General features: G+C 31.7%; 2 protein-coding genes across 6 annotated transcripts in view; one reads left to right on the forward strand and one right to left on the reverse strand.

The window, feature by feature from the left end:
• Window positions 1-24,887, reverse strand: part of LOC132759742 (potassium voltage-gated channel protein Shaker-like) — a 112,412-nt gene that overhangs the window by 58,360 nt on the left and 29,165 nt on the right. Inside the window, exon 1 of one of the 5 annotated variants that reach the window (XM_060751567.1) lies at window positions 6,887-7,021. The exons of 3 other annotated variants lie outside the window; for them this stretch is intronic. In XM_060751567.1, the coding sequence (XP_060607550.1) occupies window positions 6,887-6,946 (60 nt within the window). In that variant the 5' untranslated portion in view covers window positions 6,947-7,021. Of the gene's footprint in view, window positions 1-3,218; window positions 3,393-6,886; window positions 7,022-24,887 lie in introns of those variants that run through there. One more of the 5 variants, XM_060751569.1, reaches the window with a different exon arrangement.
• The window catches only part of LOC132759743 (U1 small nuclear ribonucleoprotein 70 kDa-like), an 87,844-nt gene that overhangs the window by 25,738 nt on the left and 37,219 nt on the right, over window positions 1-24,887 (forward strand). The gene's annotated exons all lie outside the window — the stretch shown is intronic.

Here is a 24,887-nt window from a genome sequence, read left to right on the forward strand (position 1 = left end):
TGACTACAAGATACTTACAACAAAATATATTGTGTAAATGAACTATACCTGGAAGTTACTTTTACTGTTTTCATGAAGTTTAAACCATTTAAATACAAGTTTAATCAGTACTTTGAAATTAAAAAAAATCATAGATTAATGGATTATTGTAAATTTGTTGGATATAAATACTTTTTGATAAAGTAAGATCAGTAAAAGTTATTGTTTTTTCTTATCATGTATTCAGCATTCGAATGTGTCGTCTGCTGAAAATCTCTCTCCCTGAAATATATATCGTCTGCTACAAATCTCTCTCACTGAAATAAACACTGCCACGTGCATCTGTTTACTACTGAAGGTTCATGACCTGTAATGATCAGTTGGCTCCTCCCATGGAAATTCAAATTTCAAATTTGACAGCCAGTATTTTTTTCCAGAAACACACTTAACAAAGTTTTATTTTGAATAATTTTGGTCAATCTATATCAAGAATATCTATGCCTACATACATGCCAAGTGTTGTTTAAATGCATTTGGTAATTAATCTTAAATCTTTGAAAAAGGGTCCCTGAAGTGAAGCATGCATAAAATTAATAAGAAACCTGCCCTAGCGCCATCTGCTGGCTTTTATAGTCCAGTTGGGCCTTTAACTGATGGCCTGCCATTTTGATGGCTATCATTTTAAAAGCGAAATATTTCAAGATAACATGCTTATTTGAATTGTAAAAACAGCCAACCGATGTCTGCATGGATTTCCATTATTGATCTATGGATAAAACAATAAAACATGGAATTGTTGAAATGTAAGCCATAAGTCAATGTTTATTTAATCACAATAGTTTCCTCTCATAGAGTGTCCTACAATCATACACCTAGACTTGTACTGAAACATTTCAGCTGAAAAGCTAGCAAATGGTATAGTGGCTGAAGTGGTGTAATGGCTAAAGTGGTATAGTGGCTAAGTGGTGTTTGCTGTAGGTATGAGAGGACATGACAGTTCAATTCCTAGGGCTATGCTTCATTGTTTTCAGTCAGTAACATTGCAAATAATATGATTATTCTAACTGATCTGTATAGCATTTGTAATAAAGACAATTAAATGTTTGATAACTACTTGTATGTATTTGTCAAGGGAACAAAATGAAATAATTACATGTAATTGACATAGAAAGGTACAGCCAACGGTGATGAAAAGACAATACTGATTCTATTGGAATACTCTCTAATGTCTTGATTTATTTGCAGAAACCTTGAAGGAATTTCTAGTATTTCATTTGCCTGCTAGTTAACATGAACTGAAGAAAGGCTCCTGTTGAATGTATGATTATATCTGATTGAATATAAACAATGATAGCAGTGTTATGTATACTTGCTCTATTACTACCTTGTTTTGTCTCTATCATTGATTTATACTTAACAGGTTTAGAAAAGGTGTTAGGTAGTGTTGCAGAATTGATTGAGGTCTATACTCTATATAGTATTACATAGTATTAGCTTTGTACTTAAGTCTATACAAGGAAAGATGGACCTTCATCCAACACAAAACATGGTTTGCACTCTCCCTCATCTTACTTTAACTTGTAAGTAAAGCAAACATGCATTTACTTGCTTTACTTACAAGCTAAAGAACTTTAGATATGGAGTAAATTTAATTAGAAATTAAAGAAATCTTTATTTAACAGACTCAACAATTTGTATGAGAATAACAAGAAACAGCCTCAGTTATTTGAAATATCTGTTTTAAAAGGGATAATGCTGTACCATTAAATGATTGTATCTGCCAGGAACAGGTAAAGAGTTATGTTGACAGTTCAGATGTAGATGGCATATAACAATTAGAACCTATTACAGTAGGTTTATTGCTTTAACAGTTGGCTCAGTGCATTTTTATGTTCTCTGCCTGGAGCAAGAGAGTCTGCCTTGTAATTATTGTAAAAAAACTTGCAAGTTTGATTTAAAGTTATATCGAGAATGTTTACTGTCTCTGCTAGGAAAGGTTTTGTTCTGTGTAAAACAATCAACTGCCTATCAATATATTGGCTGTTCCATCAAATGGTAATTGTATTGACAAGGACACTGACTGTCACAGTCTCAGTCAGGTCACTAATCATCTATATACCACTGTGTATAACTGGTTATATCTATGACCTGGTGGTCAACCATGTGCAACCAGTAACTCTATGCTGCACACAAGTAAAACATTTTGTACCCCCTTTGCATTTACTTTTATGTACTTTATTTGCTTTTATGTATTTTCTGAGAGATTTTCCAGGTATAAATTGGTTAAGATGGGATTTTTATCAGTACAAAATTGGGGCTGTAATATTCTTGTTATATTTTTCTGCATGCAGTGAGATGGCAACAGGTAAAAATCCTACAATTTGCCTATTCTAAATGTGTATATAAATATATATATATATATATATCTGTTCAGCCATCTAGACTATGGAAGGAGTAAACATGTATTTGTTTGTGTTGCTCGGTGATAGCAATCTTTAACTACCATTATCATTCTTTTATAATGCTAGTTCTATGTCTGAACCCATGTTAAGAGTTAAAAGTAAATTGATGGAGAAGGGATTTTGATTGATTTTGAGAGATATGATTTGTCTATATATTAATGTGTGTAAGGTATTGTTTCATCAATGGATGATTTGAAAGGGACAATTTCCATGGTTTTATCAACTAACCTGAGGAGAGTTCAGTTCTGGGTTTTGAAATCACGGATTTATAGGTACCCTTTTTGGATGATATTTACCAAAAAAATGTGATGACCAGAATCACCTTTATATGTGCATTTGTCTACATGGTGTTTGTCTTACTTTTTGGTCTAAAAATGTGTGCCTGACAAATACCATAGCTGCTAAATGCATGATTATGAAACGTTTGAAGGACAAAGACTTTGGTTATGCCAATAGAAGACAGATTTTAAAGAATCATATTTGAAGATGTATTTGAAGATTTATCTGGCTTTAACATAGAAAATTGTAATGATAACATTACAGGAATATCTTTCAAATGACCTTTTATAAGGTATTGAAATAATTATCTGCAAAAATATATCTTTTGTCAGTATCATGACTGTCAACATGACTTTAAAATGTTACTTATATTGTTACATACTTAATATAATTGTTAATTTTTGGAATGCTGGGTCAATGGAGTTTGCATAGATATGAATAATTACCCCACCCACTTGTTAAAGATATTCACTAGGGAAAAAAAGAAAAATGACATACCTTTGTGAAAGACCAAAATATCCAAAATACAAGTGCTAGTATGTTTGCAATTACAGCATATTGACTGTATTATAGGTATAGATGGTCTATAAGCCTGGTTTATCTCACTATATATTACATGTAGGAATTATGAGAAACTCAGCTGAACTGTATACTAGATGCTTTTCTTATAATATTTGGCAGGTATATAAGTAAAGATGGGAGAGATTCTTGGTGCACTGCAGGATTACACTCTCTGTGTGTATATAGTTAACAACAAAAGTTTGTTAACACCATCTGTAGAACTCGTTGCCAAAGATATGTTCATAGATATGTTCATAGAATAATATAATAGTGTATTTTCATGAATTTTTTTCTGCAAGTCTTTTACATTCTGTTAGGCTCATTAGCTTCAGTGTTAGGCCTATTGTCTTAAGATTTATAATGTCAAAACTATCAGAAGCCAGTTCCAACATGTATTGATTAAATTTAGGAATATTTTAATGAGGATTGATTTGTACAGAATCAAAATAAATGCTGAAAAAGCTAAAATTATCATTAAACTCTTCTTATGCACATACCAATCAATTAATCAAATTCTGAACTAATTAATAATATTTCTTGAAAATGATAACATTTAAATAATAATGTTTTTCCATAAAATGCTTTGCAGCAATAACAATTTGCCTTTTGCTATGAATTACAGGCTGAGGTCAGCCTCACTTGTACACCTGTATAATGTAGAGATAGTTTTTGTTGTGTAGTATATACCTATAGAAGATAAAGCATTATCAGAAATGATCATACTCCCCCACCTCAAACATTAACCCGCTGTACTTCTTCATGCTATTTATAAACTGCCTCTTTGAATAAAACTTCAATAAATACCCCCAGACAGAAACTGAGCCAAATGTTTGCATGAATTTTGAGTTTTAATCTTCATTACTTCTTATTAATACATTGAACATACTTCAACATTAAATTATGAAAATAGAATTTTTCCTCCCTTTTTGCACAGATCAATATTTATATGATTAAATAAATACCAAATGCTTTTGCGTGTATATTATTGTAAACTTATCAAAGAATGGATTTAACTTCTGTAATGTTAAGGCACAATCTAATTTTCTTAGTATTGCCTGTATGTTCCCAACTGACCAGTATTATATTTCAGTCTTGTGGTCTTTTATTGATTATGAAAGCAATTAGCCGCCCCCAATGTAAACTAAAGCAGAATGACCAGTTTGAGTGCCATGTAGCTCAATTGTCAACAATGCTTGATATTCTAGATAAACAATACAGTCATTTGTAAGTGCCTTTGGCAGAAAGATGACTCTTGGAGACTTGCTTCTCCTAAGCAATGAATATGGTAAAACAAAAAAAAATGTCACTTTTATAGAGCCAGGCCAGCCTTCACATCAGCACAGTCTGACCCGATTAAATGTTGTAGATGTTCTTCGATTCTGTATCTTCATATTAAAGGCATCAATGTTCAGACTAGACAGGTCCAAATTTATCTTAGTACAAAAGAGAGTCCAAACCTAAAAAATATATCTTTTTCTTAAAAGTGTCAGATATTATTAAACTTACAAGGCAGAATAGTTTTGATTGCTTGGTCTGAAAAATGATCTTACTTTATATTGTAACCTTTGCATTGAATATTTTAATTGGTTTAACAGTATGAAGATAATGATGGATAAACTGTAGTGTTACAACATGTAGGATTGCCCATGTATAAATCACTAATTTCTGTGATCATTTTTCTATGTTTTCAATTTGTATGAAAAGTCTTTTGCTTGAATAAATAAAATTTGGGTTGATAATAGATGGCATTTTGTAACAGATAGGTTATACCATTCACTCCAAGTTTACAGGAGAATTCAAGAAAAATACATACCTTATTCTTTAGACTAAACAAAAAGTATTTTGGATTAACAACTTTTTCCTAAAGCTGAAAAGGCTTGTGATAAAAATAATGAGCAGTCTGCCTGTTAAATGTACTATGGTTCTTTCATTTATACCAAGAATTCCATATTAAAATTTCAGGAGGAAAAGGTAACAGTATTCTGTTTGTTGTGTGGATGGTCTCAGTGGGTAAATGGTGTGTGGGTGGGGTATTATATAATAATTTAAGTATCTAATGTCAGAAATAAGACATGTTCCAGACAATGAAGAACAGAACTGTATCTGGTATTGGATGTTGATTAACATTTTTCATCTCACGAAATAATGTATACAGTCAGTTTGGGGTATTACTCATTCCTATGTATGTCTTACCAGATTGTTTTATTTTCATATTTTTGAACAATTTATTTTGTAATTAAATTTGCATTCAGCAAATAGCCAAACCTGTCTAGTTAGACTAGAATTTTGGGAGAAAATGATCATAAAGTAGGTTATGTCTGTAACCGCTGGAATATCATGCAGAACTTTATAGACAGCGGTTTCTTATAATTCTGTCCTTATTCAAAGATGGTCCTATAGTTTAGGGTTTTAGAGTAGTTGCTATGAAAATTTTACTGGTATTGCATAAAAGTTTGTGTAAATTGCATCATTGCAGACTAGACAAGCTGTTGTATACTATTGATGTTAGATAGTATGACAATATAGGATGTCTTTGGTAAAATTTCTATGAAATATTAATGCTGTGTCCAGATGTTGAGTGATGCTGATGTATTTTGTATGCCTACTTTAATGGTATATTATCATCCTGATTTATTGAAAGAATTGTGCACAGCTAGACTACTCAGTGCAGTGAATGATGCAGATTTAAGATTTGCATGCAAACATTAGCTGTTTCAATTGACAAAGTCTGTTGCTGAAATGGTTCTTCCTTGCCCCTTTTTTTGGACATTACTTCAGACTAAAAAAACAACATAACATATGGTCTAGAAGCAGTTTTTCCCATCTTGTCTATTTAAGGTCCTTAAATTAGACTTGATCTATTACACATTGTATCAATCTGTTCAGCAACATACCAATCTTGAACAAGGGAAAGGTTATTTAGGGCATTGGAACTTTTCATCAAACTTGAAACTTCTGAAATGTCTTTGGCAATTATATTTTCCAATTAGTGAAGTAATGTGCACTAAGTTTCAAAAAGAATTATCATGTTAGTGAGTGCTGTAATAGAAGATTTGATGAATATTATTGTTATTGGAGAAGACTGCAGTTGTTTGTATTACGTAAGGAGTTAAATTTCCAATATTTCAAATATTTTCACCGTCCCATCTGTCTTATTGCCTGAATAAAGTCTTTAACTGTGAAACTTGCAACAGAAATACATTTGTTCTTGTTGGGTTTTTTTACGTTGGGGATTGGTTGAAATATTGGGCTGTTAGATTATGTCTGTCTTGCGTTACAAATTTTGGTAATTACAAGCAATTTGTCTCACTGAGAAACAAGTGCATAGCTTGTCTCAATACAGATTCAATTTTGAAAATTTAATTTTATTGTAAATTGAATGGCTCAAAATTGCATGTGGATGTGGCATATTTCGTGCCATGAACACAATTTGTAAAGGAAAGAGAAGCAAACAAACATCTACATGCAGGTCCCTTGAAAACTGAGTTATATATATTTTGCATGCAACTAGCTGTTTGAAAATGATTGATTTTTAACAGAGATAAAATAAAAGAAATCTTGAAATTTCTTTCTTTATAGAATAAAAAGCGAAAAATATGACATACCGTTACACCTGTATTGCTGTACGAAATCATACTGTCTTTAGTTGGATGAACTTGTAACATTGAAATATCAAACTTTTACTCACAGATGTAAAAATATACCGTATATATATTAACTTGTGATTTTTTTAGTCAGAACTTTATGTTTGTCCTTAGTTATAACTAGCACATAACATTCAAGAAATTATTCTCCAATTTTAAAAAATTTCTTTCAATATCTGGAGAAATTTCCAATTTAAATCATTCCGTTACTAGTATTTATTGTCAGAAATATGATTCAAATAAAAATCTAGATTTTTTTTTAATATTTTGAAATCTAGTAAGAGTATTGTCTGAAACATAAAATATTACTCGATGTTACCATAGCACCAACTTGTCATCTGACAAATATTTTTAAATCCAGTAAGCTTCCAAATATCTTGGGGTTGTAAATTTTATATTTCAGCCCCCTGATTACACTATACATACAAAATGTATCAGACATGTAATAATATAGTTCCAGCTGTTTTTGGCTTTCTTTTGTCCGTCTGCAATTGTGTACTGATTGTTCCCATAGATAAGATATGGGGCATATTTTTGCCCCTGCAGATAATAGCCTAGATCTCTCCTACCATATCAGTAATCCGTTCCCAATTTCATTATTATCTGTCACATCAACAATATATCCTTTGTTTTCATGTAAACGTTATGAAAGCTTGTAACACCTTTCAGAGAATTGATCGCGACGTCCTTATATATATACATACCACACAATGGAAACTTTTTTTTAAATTTTCTGAGAGATTTTTCATATGATGATGGTGACAGCTAGTGTGACAACATTATAGAATAGTATTGTACTAACTCTCTTATGGCATTTTACACCTATTTCCAAATACGAAAGCATTTTCTATAAGCTTGTACAATATCAGTTTGCCAATACTTTCCTCGTAGGATTTTGCACTTGCAGATCACCCGAATGGACAATTAAAGTCTCTTAAAAATCACTATAGGCAAGTTCGCCATCATTTTCTAATGCATATTAATTGCATTATTTTCAGAATTTTTATTGACCTGTACTGTAATGTCAATATCATAATACTGAAAATACTGTACCGATATGTTCGAAATAATTGTCATCAATGAAAGCTTTTAGTTCTTGCTATTGGATACCAAATTAAACATAGCATGTCCTTTGATTCTATTCTGATTATATTTCCTATATCAATTGTTTGCTTTTTCAGAAGTGCTAACAAAAATATTCTTATCCCAACATTTCATCAGTAAATAACAATTATTACGGTAGTGTGAATGCATAACTTTACAGCTGTTTTATGGAAGGAAAAAAAAAACACCTCCAAAAATATATATTCCTGAAATTTTAACTAAAGAAATATTGTTAAGATTTTTGCAAGAATTATAATGACTTGTGGAAGAAGAAACATTTTGTCTTATTATGAGCCATTGACAATTATAGAGACTTACTGTATAATTGCATTGTCAATGTTCACACATCTCCATTCATACAGAGACGGCCTACAGTTTGCTTTCAGGCTAATTGCAATATTGTTGAGTCTGTCATTGAATTAAATGAATGATGACACTCAAGGAGAAATATGATAGAAAACTGGTAATTTCATAGTCTGGGTTATGAAGGGCACTTTACAAACTGTAGGTCAGCTAAATTAGGGACTTGTTCAGATCTTAACATTAACTGCAAAAATTATTTTCTTATGAACATATAAAAAGGAAATTAGCAATCTGACTGTTTACAAACTAATTTTACTAGTCCGGCATCTTTCAATCTGGACAAACCATTTATCTTTTTAAAGGAAATTTTCATAAAATGTAGTGAGTGATCAGCTGTCAGTGTGAATATTAATCATAATCTTGGTTTAATTGTTCTAATTGCATGGATAGGAGCAGGCTAATTAAAGGTTAATTAACTAAACTAGAAATTTTTGATAAAAAGAGAAAAAATAGTGAACTAATGTTATGATTTACAAAAAAATATATAACTATGTTTTATGTTTATTAAACTGAGATGTAAAATTTGAACAGCATACAAAATGAGCAGTCATATAAATTCAAGGAAAACCATTTGAATTTAGTCTGAATTTACCATTACTAGAATGTATACCCTAAAGAATACATTGAAATTGTTTCTTAAGAAAATACAATTCTCACAACAATTTTATTTTACTGTTGTTGTCTTTTGTCTGTATAAAAGAAGAATTCCTTACATTTAAGGAAAAAATTGAGAATTTGTCAGGTATTTACTTGAAGTCTTGTATGTTATCCATTCCATTGGATATAACTGAAAACTAGTTGAACTTTCACTATTAAGAAATCCTTGTAAACATTTTCTTGTAACATAATAAAATCCTTGACTCACAAATCCCTTTTTAACACCAAGAATAATTAATAGGTTTTATCACTGTCAAGGGCAGATTAATCCGTCAAATTATGATTCCTGAACATTCCAGATATATATCTTCTAAATATGCATATTTCCTTAAGAAGGAAGATATAATGTAATATTTCCATCTAAATCATTCTCGTCTTGATACTATAAAATGCTGTAATTACGTGTTTTCATTGGGGTCGTTCATTCTGATGGTCCTCATAGAAAATTATATATAAGTAGGAAATCTTGTTAAGAATAGGCTGGTCTGAATCTTCTCAAAATGTTTATGAAATATTTCATATATATAAACGTATGTTTATAAACTTGTGTTTCTAAGGTAGAAGTGGATAAGTTTATATAAACATAAATGTACCAAAATGTTCAAGCATTTATGTATTCTGTTGGTGTCTAATAACAAACAGGGTTAGGAAACTGAATGTTAGATATTGCACACCTTTTACTATAAGAATTATATTAGTTGTAGAAGAAATCAAGTTCTGTTTGTATATATATATATATATATATATATATTATATATCTGTATTCAGGGAAAAAAAACTCAAAACAAAAAGCATTTAGGGTATATACGAGGGTTGTTCAAAAAGTATTAGGACTGCAGCTCTACTGTTCACACATTTTTAAATTTACGTACACAATTTTACATGAGACAAATATCGGAACATGTTCTCAATATACAGTGAAAAAATCAAAACAAAATGTAAACAAATTAAATTTCTGTGGAATTTTCAAATGACAAGGGGTTTGAAACGCGGCCCACGCTAACAATACAATAATTGACGTTCATGACGTCGTAAAATAAATCGAAATTGTAATAAGCGTCATTCTTTCTGAAAGTAGTCTCCCTAGTTTCTAGGTGTATGAGTCATGTAAACTTTTACTTTGCCTCATATGTGGAGATGAAGCAAGAAAAAAAGCGATCACATTGTCGTTCCACTGTTTCAAAAAAAATAAATAAATAAATAAATGCCCGATAGTCGGCCATTCTCCGGGTTTTCTCGTGTTTTTTGAGTAACGTTGGAACTCAATAGGACTGAAAATGTTAAAGCAAAAGCAATTTATTTTATTAATTTACTCATGTCATCGCATGTTTTTAAAACAATATGATTATATACAGAACAAAAAAGATATTTCTCAATTGAAAAGTATCCTTTTCTACTTAGCACAGTCTATCGTTTATTAAAACAAGTTTTCGGAAACACTACTAATTATTACCGTTAACTATTACATTAATTCATTGATTACGTGTATATCTAGTTAAATACATTATAACAAATGTCTTATTTACAATCTTTTGGTTAAAACTGAATAAGTAGACCCGTAGCAGATACAAACAACGATAAACAGTTCGCGTACCGTTTACAGTGGATTCTTTTGTAGCGCTTTTGCAATTGACGTCACTAACGTCCCGTCAATTTTCAACTTTCATCCTCGCCCTTTCTCGTTAGTGATCTTGTATTTGCAGTTTTTGAATTGCTTGTGCCAGCTGAAAACAAGTGTCCTGATGGCAGGATAATTGTCCTTTGTTTATTTAATCATGTTGTATGTATCTGAATGATTATAGTCAATCTGTTGGCAAAATTTAACGATGGCACACATTTTCTGTTTGTTAACAAATGTCATATTTCTACATCTAACGCTATGACCGCTGCTGTTCAAAACTTTATAAATAGGCCATTTCATGTCCGAATGACGTCAAATTTGGACATAATGTCACATTAATATATTTCAACGTATTGATGGAATACAAGGGAAAACAAATTGTTATTTATGAATAAATTAGAAGTAGATCTTAGCTCTAATAACTATATTTATGTGCTGCGCCGGGTGCGTGTTACCATGGTTATTCAATAGCAAAGGAAAAGCGCGTTTAGCACAATAGATTAAAAAACTTATGTTTGATTTGTAGAAAACATTTTACGATTGCTGTACATATGAAAATATTCTAAATTGAATGAAATTTGAATACGCAAGACTCCCAGTCCTATTACTTTTTGAACAACCCTCGTACATGCTATTGTCAGGAGAAAATTGTTCTTTTGGCTGTTAAGGGAGACCGTAGGAAAAAAGCATGTATGGACAAAGCCCTCCCTTCTGAAATGGTGAAGTAGCAAAAGCTCTGGTGTGAAATTTTTTTCTACTGGGACTTTTGTCCATTAGAACAGAGTTTAATGGTTATATAGTTTCCATAGATGCCTATGCTGGACTTTTGCGTATTAAATTTTCTGCCTGTGCTCGCATTATCATGTTTCCTTGTTTGTTTTGTTGGGTGATGATATATTAATTATATATAGATAGAATGTTAGCCTTTATGACTTAAAACACCATGTTACTTCTCATTTCAACTTTAATATACTTTGTTGTGGTACAGAAAAACAAGTTTCAATTTCATAATAGGACATTTCCTTTGTAATTCTATGACATGATATAATCTTTATATTCTAGAAATAGAAAAATACAGTGTAAACACTTAAAAAAGTCTGACTTGTAATTAAGTGCAGCATTGTTGAGTTTACTTAGCTGTTATCATATGTAAATGTCTTAATCAAGGTATATTCTCTAGAATGGAACATGTAATTTATACAGCACTTGTATTTGTTTGACTTTGCCTTGTCCATTATGACCATACTCTTTATAATTCAATCTGTTTCTAGGCAGTAAATATAAGCACCAATATTTGATGATAATTCAGCGTTCATGTCCACAACAAACGTAATGTTTACACATGCCATATATAGCTAAAGTCAATATATTATACCATCAGTTTATATTTATGAAGTTGACAGAGTTTTGTTGTGTGAGGAAGGTGGTGTAACCTCTAGGGTATAATTTTATACCATTAGGACAACAGTAATTGTGTGCTTAGTTACTCTGAATAATGATCAGTTAGTTTGTGATAAAAAACAACATAATAAATAAGTTTCATTAGTGGTAGTTGGTTTGCTAATAGACAATACACAAAGAATTGTTTCTTCATATGCTAATATACCATTAATTATACACTTTTTCAAGCAAGGTCCATTGTATATGTCTATCTATAATTCTGGCTTATCTGCTTAAAATACAAGCCTAGTTTGTAATTTTCCTAATAATGAAACTAATTTGAATGAAATGTGTGCTTCTTTCCCCCCCCCCCCCCCCCCCCACTGACAGAGAAAGAAATATGTATGAAATTATGAATTTTACTTTAAAATGATGATTTTATTTCTGTCACAGTGGAAAAACAGACAAAACTTTACATTTTGCTAATTTTTTTTGTATGACTTAAAAATTGGATCACGTAACGATGTTTCTTCAGAATGATATAAATGACTGAATATTATTATTTTCTTGTTTGCCTTAAGATAAAACGAGACGGCTGAAATAAATATTAATGTTATCATACTTGCCTGAAGCTTATTATAAAAGTGCTCGAATTCTTCCAATTTTTGAAAATTGTAATCAGACATATATATATGATTTAAGGGGAGGTTGACAAGCCCATAAGAATAATAAGTCCATGAAATTTGTAAGGAACATCTGATGCCCCTGAGATGTTGATAGAGATTCATGTTTCAGTGATAGGGAGGCAATATCTAGAATATTAAAGTAGATATCACAAAAGATTGTCCTCGCAGGGTAGAAAGTTAATGCTTTGGAAATGGAAGGGTAACAGACTGGCTGCATTATATATACAAAATTCCGACAAAGATCATGGCAAGCGTTCAATTTGGTGACATTCAGTCTTGTTGAGTAGACCTATTAACATTATAAAATTGTCTGATTTGATTCCATCGATTTTTCCCGTTTAGAGGAAATACAGGTTTATATTGAAATTTCATTTAAGGAAATGGAAATTTGGAATTTGCATTTATAAAAGTTAAAACAAAAAAATTAAGAACGCTTTTATTCCCTGCCCATTTGAATTCTGATAGCATGTGTTCTTTAATGCAAATACGTTTTTTCATAGGAAAAATTGTCACACATTAAATTATAGTGTAGAAATATTAGTGAATTTTACTCCTAAGAAGTGAATAATTGGAAACTAGTAACTTTTTTATAGATTGCTAAATACACAATAAAGTGACAATATTTGACTAAGAGGTCAGTCATTTTGACAGAGGTACTGTTTGACTATCCAATATTCTATTTTGATTTCTTGGATGGAGGGGGTGAGGGAGTTGGGTTACTTGATTTTTCTGTAAGAAAATGTAAACTGGTTGTAAAACTGAAAATAGAAACAGTGACAGGGTTAGAGAAGAAGACACTAAAAGCTCAATGAAGATTGAGATATGAGACAAGGAAGCTGTTAATTAAAGGTTCATGGGAGTAAATTCTCCCTTTTTCTCTGACAGCTTACAATCTAATATATAAAACTGCAGACATTCTTTATTTGCACATTAATGCTTGAAAGAGCCTGTAGGCAGGATAACATCTGTGTTTTGCATATACATTGATTTATTTATGCTGAATAATGTGATGTAATCGAGAAGAGAATAATTTAATTCTAACCTAGTGATTTACATATTTTTTTGCCCTGAAATTCAAATTGCTGTCTTGCTATTATGGGTAGGCTAAACAAAAGCTATCATTGTATGTGATTTATGTATGTAATGTCTGTAGTGAAGACTTTTATTTTTGCCATATGATATAAGTTCTTGACCTAGTTAATTTTCAGTAGGTTTAGGCTGTTTTATAAAGGACTTGTTTTGCTCACAGGCTGCACAAAGTGTCTAGTTTTGCTCTCAGATAGCACAAAATGTATTGTAATGCTCTCGGGCTGCACAAAGCTTCTTGTTCTGCTCTCGGGCTGCACAAAGTTTCTTGTTCTGCTCTCGGGCTGCACAAAGTTTCTTGTTCTGCTCTCGGGCTGCACAAAGTTTCTTGTTTTGCTCTCAGGCTGCACAAAGTGTCATGTTTTGCTCTCAAGCAGCACAAAGTGTCTTGTTTCACCTTCAGGTAGCAGAAATGTCTTGCTTATCTTTCAGGAAGCACAGAGTGTCTTGTTTTAAACTTGGGCAACACAAAATGTCATTTTTGCCCTCTTAGGCTGCGCAGTGTCTGATATTGCTCTACAAAATTCACAATGCTGAACAAAAGTTGTGTTGGTTTTTTTGTGTGCTTAAATGGAAATGAAATCTTTGCTTGGAGACTTTAAAATCCACATAGGAAACATAAATTTTAGGGCAACATCTTTTCCATCTTAAAATGGAGGTTTTATGGTGTTTGTATGAGATATTTTCCACTAATGCATTGTAATACATGTTGTCAGAGAACTTCAGAGACTCATTATCATGATATCTTGTATGCAAATAGTCTCAACACCTTCATCATAGAATATCTAGATTTGAAATATTTGGCGCATAGTGAAAAAAAAAGGTTTAGTTGAAATATTTAGATAAAAACTGGCTGTTTTAAATGATAGGAGCAATAATGGTCATTTTGAACTCTTGTTGAACAGACCCTGTATTTTTTCAGTTATTGCAATTTTATTCAGATTATCACCAATGATAACAATTTCAGCAATTACTACTAAGTACCTTCAATGTTTATTTATACATGATGTTTATGATAAACTGTACCTTGTATGTATATATATCAATGAGAGGTGATGGTATAAAACATGAATGTATATATCATAATCTCCTGAATATTTTCTTTAAAAGATTTTTTTTATCACCTTGAGACTGTGAAGGTCATATGGTGAATAGCTTAACTTGTAAAGAAAATCTGTATGTGCTCTTGTATGAATTACAGTGTAAGAAACGACTAGGCTGGTCGGACTACCAGATTGGAATATTCACTAGCCCAAAAGACATTTCACTAGCACAATTCATTTGTTCAAAACAGTTGTTTATATTGCCTCTGAAAATACAGTAGCCTGGTCGGGCTTGTTACTGTGAAAAGTTGGTAGCCCGAGGAGAAATTTAGCAGTCAGGGGCTATAGGACTACTGCTAATTTCGAACACTGGAATTATGTCAGGCATGAGTTGGTAATGTTTAAAACCACCAACCTTCCATTAATTAGCTGGACAATTAATTGCTTTACCCAGAATTCATAGTCTCCAATGGTTTTAAATCCACTGATGGTGTGGAGCATGTAATTCAGTGTGTTAGGGTCAGCTTGTCTGTCACTCAATAAGTCATTAAAGCTACGGTATATGTTCATTGAACTATTTTCACTAAATAAAATGATTTCTTCTGCCAAGTTTTGTGAACCTGAGCCATCAATGTAGGTGATCATTGTAGTTATTTTAAGTCTTGAAATGTTGTGAACTAATCAGGTGAGCTGTTTTAAAGTGCTGTTCACTGAGGGATGCTAACCTGTTTTGCAAAAAAAAAGTAAGATGGTTGTTTATTAGTACTATCTCAGACTGAAGGTAACAAGTCAGGTAACCAGTCTTATCTGATATGATGTAAAAAGGAGGAAAAAAACCCTCAGATTAATTAGTTTAGTAGCATCTGGCATAATCATATTAACCTTGTGAAAGATAAAGATCAAAGACACACTCCTATAGAAAATACCTTTAAAAAATCTGATATATCAGAAATTGTTAAACTAAAAACAATATTATTACGGGAAGACATTAAGATCCATTTAACAGGTACAGTGAAACTGAAATATTGAAATTTATATTCAAGTTTTTACAATGTGAATTTAAAGATGCCGTTAATGTACTAAAATTTATATTTTTCTTGTAAGGAACTAAAAACTCAAAAGGTTATTTAAGAAAGATTGTTTGAAACGGTATATAGAGGATATTGAATGAGTGTAAGTTTAATACTGAATTTATTGCACGAGTTGAATAAAATTATTTCATGCGAGCCTCTGGCGAGCATAATATTATTTTATTCGACGAGTTCAATAAATTCAGTAATGAACTTACACGAATTTAATATTCCATTTATCACATACCTAAAATAAAGAACGTTTAAAGTGAAATAAGAGTCAGTTTTCATTGACGCGCCTATAGTATAACGCTACATTTAGCGCGTCTTTACACTATATTTGTATAACGCTAATGACGTCACGTCAAAATATATGCACGGCCGTGCAATACCATATTTACGGAGTCGCAAAATCGGCACAGGTGTGTGATAAAAGGACATATTAACTATTTTAGCAAACTGTTATTTTGATGATTTGGTGACAATACAGGACAGTAGGGCTGTTTAAAATGTAGATCAATAGTTGGTGAAGTATAGAGATTGATGGGGTTTTAAAACAGAGAGATATGTGATTGATCTAGAGAATTAATTGGTCTACAGGACTGTTCTGGCATTACCTGATCAGGTTTCTATATTCATGTGTCTTTTGAAATGTAATGGTTTTAATATGGAGGGCTTGTCAAAACATCCCTGATACAATGAAATTGAATGGTGAGGGCTGGTGACTGCAGTATTGAGGCATAATGATATTACAGAAACTTATCTTGAGGACTGGCTCGATTGCACTGTTGAGGTTATGAAGTTAAAGAAACTCAGGACTGTTCCAACTCTGATAGCCTATAGAAGGGTAGTGTTGAATATTGTCATTATAATGTTGAACAGGTGATCAGATCTGCTAACCTGTTCATATGACAATTAAACCATTTTAGTGTTCACTCACTTTTTTCTTAATGCTGATTTCTAAGCTAGGTATGGTCTCAAACAGTAGATAGTAGGCTGGCTAAACTGTCTAAACATGACTAAATTATTCAGTATATTATAAAAGACTATATTACCTATAGCTTAATGTCAGCTTTATCAGGGTCAGACTATATATCTATTCTCTTATATTAAAACTATATAAAAAGGTCATATATGCCATAAAGATCTCATATAATGGTCATTTTACAAATTTCATTTATCATATAAAATTTCCATATATCACATACAAATTTCATAATATATCATACAAATGTCATAATATCGTATACAAATTTCATAAATAGATTTCATATATCATAATACAATTTTCATATATCATATAAAAAAAAAGATAAATAGATTTCATATATTATATAAAACTTTCATAATATTATATCGTACCAATTTCATACATCATATCCAGAGTTCATATGATGCCTACATGTACATGTTTTATATATCATGTAAAAATTTCTTATGGAACTTGCACATCTGAATTTCACAATCATGTAATATACAAATTTCACCAAACTGTGTCATTCTTTTTTCAGCCTCGCTTTTATTTTGACACTTCTTAATGTCAACAATTGATAAATGTGTAATTTAGCTGATAGCAAAATATAGTATGGTTAAGTTTCAGCAGATTTCTTTTTGAATGGTTTTATTTGATTTACTCAGACACAGACATGCAAACTTAATTTTATTATAACACAAGAGGCTTAATTTCACGTCCCCAGATGGGTGTCTCCACTTTGATTTATGTTTTAATTTTGTGTACTTTTTGGGCACTTTGTCAAGTTTTGTATGGTACATAGGGAGCATGTTTTGCACATATTGCTGTCATAATATATCAATAATATCCAGTGGTAGAGAAACTGTATTCTATTAAATTGCTAGGTATTCAATTTGCCTATCTTAATATCATATGTTTATATAAAATGCCATCTGATTGGGAAAAGCCAAGTTTTATTGTAATAGTTACATTTACTTTTCAGCCAACAGCAAATTGATATTTTTGTTTTTATCTGTATAAAAGTTTAAGATTTATAGGATAAGGTTTTTTCTATACATTATGCACATGTTGTTTACACAAGGAAAATCTGGAACTTCTTCAGAAAGGTTTGTTTATGCGTTTTGAGAAACAGATTTTAAACATGGTAAATGCACCATTTCTGACAAAAGCATGGAATTAAAACAGGTTGCGCCTTTTCCAGTGCAGACAGTACATTATATATAATGTGTAAATTATAAAGTTTGTGATTAGAAAGTATTAGTTAAACTCATGACACAATGATCATTGTTTTAGTTACATATATGGTTGAAGAACAACCATTTGCTGAATTTATCATATAAGTAGATTTAGATGTTAGTGTAAAGGTCTTGGCCATTCTACTTCTACAAGGTGATCAAGGCATTACTCACTGGTCAGCAATAAAACACAACTTTAAATCTTAAGGAAAAGTGCTTGCTGGCCAACAGACACTACAATCATGGCTTTTGTTTTGGCCAAAATACATGTAGGAATCCGAATGACTCGTGGATTCAATTGAAAATGATTTAAATGGGGTGTCTGAGAACGAATTGCACATTTGGTTATTCGTTGCAGCCTTTGGTTTATTTGCAGTAGCATAGATTAAATAAAATATATGAAGAGGTTGATGCTGGGTTTTGAAGATGACTAAATGTATTGAGATTTAAGTACATTATTTTTCTCTGGCTTTCTGTATGCTTGTAAGCTATGTTCTGCGGTAAGGAAAATCTAGTCATATATTCAAATATGGCTATAATTGTATTCAGAGATGGTGCTTTATTTTTCTGCATTTTGATATAAACTAATAAAATCAATTTTTGTATTCAATTTCTTTTGTATAGTGGCAATAAAATTTGCTTTTTATATTTCATAACAGATGTAAGAGATGGCATAAATGAATATTTTATCTTAGAGTAGGAGATTGGGTGGAAATATGATGGTATATTGAATATATACTAATATTAACGCTAAAAAGGAACTTTGTTCTAATGATTTCAGATCTTATTTCAAGCATTTCCATGAAAATCTAGGCATTATTAAGTGATGTCTAATAGTTATATGTTTGTATTTAGGTCAGTAAGATAAGTTATATGAAGGTTACAATGACCTCAACTCATTAAGCCTGATGAGGTGATATTTGTTTGTATTTCATTGGAATGAAATATCGAGCATGCCTGATTGTAATATGAATATAAAAAAATTAAAGTTTTAGTTAGTTAGAGGTCGGGTTAATAGCATTGAAGAGAAAATATTTTCATTATGATTGATTTAAAAAAAACAACACAAGTTTTATGTGTTACAGTAAAATATCACAAGGAAAATATGAATTTTATTTCACTAATTAGATTTTCACATGTGTGAAGTATTATAATTATATTTCTTATAAAAAAAAAGTTGTGTGATAATTCAAGCTAAACAAATCCTCAACAAAGCTACATTGTTGTATTCATGTTCTCAATAAATACTTAAATTCTTTTTTTCTTTTCTAAAAGTAATACATAACATCAGAATAGTCTAATCAGAGGTGGTTTTTATAAATAATATGAAAAATATCAGATACATTTACCTAGAAAGTTGAGAAAATAAAATTGAAATCTATGAGTCGACTAATTCATGAAAAGGGTCTGTAAATGAGAGATTAAAATACCAGACTTAGTTTTATTAAGTCTGTAAATGAGAGGTGAAAAAACCAGAGTCAGTTTTATCGAGACTGTAAATGAGAGGTGAAAATACCAAAATTAGTTTTATTGAGTCCGTAAATGAGAGGTGAAAATACCAGAGTCAGTTTTATCAAGTGTAAATGAGAGGTGAAAATACCAGAATCAGTTTTATTGAGTCCGTAAATGAGACTCTGGAGAAAATACCAGAATCAGTTTTATAGAGTCTGTAAATGAGAGGTGAAAATACCAGAATCAGTTTTATTGAGTCTGTAAATGAGACTCTGAGGTGAAAATACCAGAATCAGTTTTATAGAGTCTGTAATTGAGAGATGAAAATACCAGAATCAGTTTTATTGAGTCCATAAATGAGAGGTGAAAATACCAGAATCAGTTTTTAGCTCGACTTTTCTATGAAAAGGGGAGCTATCCTACTCGCCCCGGCGTCGGCGTCGGCGTTAGCGTTAGCGTTAGCGTTGGCGTCACACCTTGGTTAAGTTTTTCGTACCACCCCACTTTATTTCAGAAGTATTACAAGTATGGCTTTGAAACTTACCATACTTGTTCACCATCATAACCTCCATCTACAGACAAGAGTACATAACTCTGTCAAGGTTTTTGACAGAATTATGGCCCTTTTTTGACTTAGAAAGTGTATTGAGCTTGGTTAAGTTTTTTGTACCACCTCACTTTATTTCAAAACCATTGGAGGTATTGCTTTGAAACTGACCATACTTGTTTACCATCACGACCTTCATCAACAGACAAGAGGACATAACTCTGTCAAGGTTTTTGACAGAATTATGCCCCTTTTTGACTTAGAAAATACATTGAATATGGGTAAAATCCACTTATTGCCTTAACCCTTTGAGATATTGCTTTGAAACTTTTAATGCTATTTCACATCATTACCCCCATCTGTACGCAAGAGAAGGTAACTCTGTCAAGGATTTGTTTTAAAAATTAAGGCCTTTCATCGACTTAGAATCTTGGTTAAGTTTTTAGTACCAGTCCACTTTTTGACTGAACTGTTTGAGATATTAATTTGAAAGTTGGAATACTTGTTTACAATCATGATTCCCAAACATGGGCAGGAGAAGGTAATTCTGTTAAGGATTTTATTTGAATTATGGCCCTTTTTGACTTAGAAACTCAGTTAAGATTTTCATTCTTGTCCACTTGTTGACTTAACCATTTGAGATATTACTTTGGAAGTTGGAGTTCTTATGTGCCATCATGAGACCTATCTGTAAGCAAGAGAAGATAACTCTGTGAAAATGTTTCTTGATTTGTACTTAGAAATTCCTAGTTAAAGTCTTGTGTGCCCTTAACTGTCAAAGTTTTGTTTTATAGGCAAGCACTAAAAAAGTCGAGCGCGCTGTCCTTCTGACAGCTCTTGTATAGAGTCTGTAAATGAGAGATGAAAATACCAGAATCAGTTTTATTGAGTCCTTGAATGAGAGGTGAAAATACCAGAATCAGTTTTATAGTCTGTAAATGAGAGATGAAAATACCAGAATCAGTTTTATTGAGTCCATAAAAATGAGAGGTGAAAATACCAGAATCAGTTTTATAGAGTCTGTAATTGAGAGATGAAAATACCAGAATCAGTTTTATTGAGTCCATAAATGAGAGGTGAAAATACCAGAATCAGTTTTATAGAGTCTGTAAATGAGAGATGAAAATACCAGAATCAGTTTTATTGAGTCCATAAATGAGAGGTGAAAATACCAGAATCAGTTTTATAGTCTGTAAATGAGAGGTGAAAATACCAGAATCAGTTTTATTGAGTCCATAAAAATGAGAGGTGAAAATACCAGAATCAGTTTTATAGAGTCTGTAAATGAGAGGTGAAAATACCAGAATCAGTTTTATAGAGTCTGTAAATGAGAGATGAAAATACCAGAATCAGTTTTATTGAGTCCATAAATGAGAGGTGAAAATACCAGAATCAGTTTTATAGAGTCTGTAAATGAGAGGTAATGGAAGGTGCAACATCCTCTCAACACACACTAGCACCAGCTATAGCAGTATTCAATATAAACACATATACTATAATAGACCAGAAAATTATATCATGAACACAAAAGCCTTCAGTTGAGCTCTGATAATATCTTAATGGGTAAATGGTAACTACAATTAACAAATATATTTATACATATATTTATATTTTATTGAGACTTTAATATGTAAATCAATTTTTGTGCAGGGAATGTGGACTTTAATGAGAATTATTCGATTCATTTGAGAATATTTTGAGATGGATTTATTTCCTCTCTCTCTGCCTTTATTTTTACGAGTGTAACATTAATTTAAAATTTCAGTTTCTTCCATGTCTGTATTCATTTTGTTAGAATCTCATATTATTTATTTTTTTGATAATAACAGAGAATTGGTGAAGCAGAGAAAATAAAGACTTTATGTATGTGTCTGAAAATATCCTCAAAATCATTGTTGTATTCACATCACCGATCTGTAACTCTGTTACTGAAATATCAAGGGATTTTATAATGGTATTCTCAGATCTTTTTTTATCTAAATTTCAATCTTCTGGGACAAATATTGAACATATCTGAAACTGACTACATGTAAAGTCACACATATTGTTGATAAGAGATCATACATCAATTTTCAGTGTGATATTTTTTGTTTTCTCAGTGTTATACTATGGTAATGTATATTGTCAATTAAGGAATGTATATTGTCAATTAAGGATCAAAGCAACATTAAATGTATGCAGCAGTTAGTCCTGGAAAAATAATACTGTGCCCCATGAGCTATGTTAATTTGAAGTAGATGTAGTAGTCGGATGTAACTATGAACATAGTACCCCTGGTGGTGACAGTAGGGATGGGGAACAAAGACCTTTAATTTTGGATTTTCATACCATCAAATTGTCTGACTGCGTAGCAAGATTGGGATGGTATCAGATAAGTAATACAGAGGTTGCTGGTTTGATCCTTGGGTGAGTGACAATTGATCTCGAACATTCAGGTCATTGTCTCTCACTGCAGTTTCAGAAATCATTTGGAATTAGCAGTCAGTGGAGAATTAGGTCATAATAGGTTATCCAGCCCTACTGAAAAATTGACTGTCAATCCCACTGGGATGAGGGTGGGATCCCAGTGGAATTTTAATTGGGATCCCAGTGGGATCCACTGGGAAAATTGGTCGGGAGTGGGATCCTGACCAAATTTCCCAGTGGGATCCAACCCTTATCCCAGTGGCAAAAAAAATCATTAAAGTTAATAATATATGGTTTTAAAGTGTATATTATGCATAATTTTCTTATCTTTCTGGATAAAAGAAATTTCCAATGAATATTTTGCAAATGCACCTATTTTTGAATAATCAAAATTTCGGACATTATCAACTATGACAGAGATTCTTGGACCATGTACATATTTTAGGACCAGAATAATCAAATGATTTCCTTTAACCTTATAGAAGGGACAATTCATGAACCCTGTGTGATTCATAAGAAGCTCATCAATTTTCTGGCATTAATCTAATTGATAAGGATGGGATCGCACTGGGAAATCTAAGTGGGATTGATATGCCATTTCACTGGGATCCCAGTACCATTATCCCACTGGGATTACTTTACATCCTGCTTATATGATGATATCCCACTGGGATTTGATCATCCTACCAGGATCCCAGTGGGATCCGGGTCAGATCCCAGTTTGATTTTCTGTAGGGAGGAAAGTCTGTTTGGTGGATCTACCGCTATAGTTTGACCAAAATTTAATAATGTGTTACAATTGACAAAAAAGAAACAGAAAAACAAACAAGTATGTGAAATTGTAAAAAAATATGATTATATATGCTCTTGAACTTTTGTGTTGCTTGCAATAGTAGTTTTACAAGAAACTTAAGCTTTTGTTGAACTTTCGTGACAACTTGAGATATTTATGATTGCCCTGCAGTCTCAAGATTTTCTTACAATATGAGGTCTCTATTATAAATTATGACATCTATGCAGAAAAATCTCACTTGTATTGTTAGACAAACAAAGAAGTTTCTATTTTAGTCACGCTTTCATAATTTCCATTTACAGGGGCAATACTCTTCCACTCGAATGCCAATAACTTGTCTACGATTTCACCATTTTTACAACCCATCTGACTGATTTGTTTTTAAGATGTAAGCTTGATGTGGAATAAAATTCTTCAGTAGCAGTAAAAGATCCTGCCATGGACATTTCTTCATTTTTATAAGTCTCTTTGTTTTGTAAAGCTATGAAACTATCTGGTAAAAAGGAAAATGTTGCAGTTCCTTCCAAGTGCCAGTTTTGAAAATAAAATATAGAGGCACTGTAGGTCTGAGATTTTTGTCAGTAAAGCTGAAATTTTACCAGTTGACCTTAACTGTGTTGATTTGAGTAGAAAAATCCAAATAAAAGATGTTTTCTTTTTCAAGATAGATATAAAGAAAAACCTCATTGAGATAAACACTGGAGCTATCTGTTATAATGAAGACTTTATGTCTGTTGTTAAAGGATTATTCCACTGATGTTCAGCTTCTACTTGTTTGTTTTGTCTAGTCTATGATGCCTTATTTGCATAGAATGGTTTTAAACCCTCTCCACCCACACTGTATATGGAAATGAGGTCTGCTACTTATCAATCTAGTTCATAATCTTATAAGGTTATAAAAAAATCTAAAAGTCAACATAAAATCTTGATTTGTATACTTTTTAGTCTAAATTTGCAATTAAAAGAAATGAACTATTTCAGCTGGTAGATTTGGTTTTGCTAATAAAGGTCGGCATACAAATATGGAGATGTTTTTAGCTTTTTTAATTGCGGAAGAGCCTGCCCCATCCCAAAGTGTCCGTCCTTCCATGCAGTATTTCATGCATGTGAACTTTCGAACTTTATCTAAGATAAGTAAAGATGGATTAATCAAATGAAAGAATTAAAATAGTCAAAGAAATCTAATAAACAATACTTGATGCAACCGCAACCTCAGCAACTCCCCCACATCATTTGAAGCCAGTCTCTCATTTCTCACAAACAGCTTACCCTTTACCCTCTCAGACTTTATCAAAATATTCTCATCATTTGAATGTCTTTTATTATCTCTAGATAGTGTAATGAATTACATCAAATAGTTTATTTGTTTGACATTTTAACATATCTATAGTGTTGTGAAATCATATTATGTTGCTGTGAAAGTCCATTTCATAATTATTGATTGCTTGTTTATACAGACAAAGTTGCCTGGCTTGGATTAGGGATGTCATTTTTAGACATTTCTCCTTTTATCAATGTTGACACGGGGATGCATCTTGTCTTGGGA

This window comes from Ruditapes philippinarum, unplaced genomic scaffold (assembly GCF_026571515.1).
Source record: "Ruditapes philippinarum isolate M1 unplaced genomic scaffold, ASM2657151v2 ctg189_1_1_1_1, whole genome shotgun sequence".
In the NCBI taxonomy this organism is placed as follows: domain Eukaryota; kingdom Metazoa; phylum Mollusca; class Bivalvia; order Venerida; family Veneridae; genus Ruditapes; species Ruditapes philippinarum.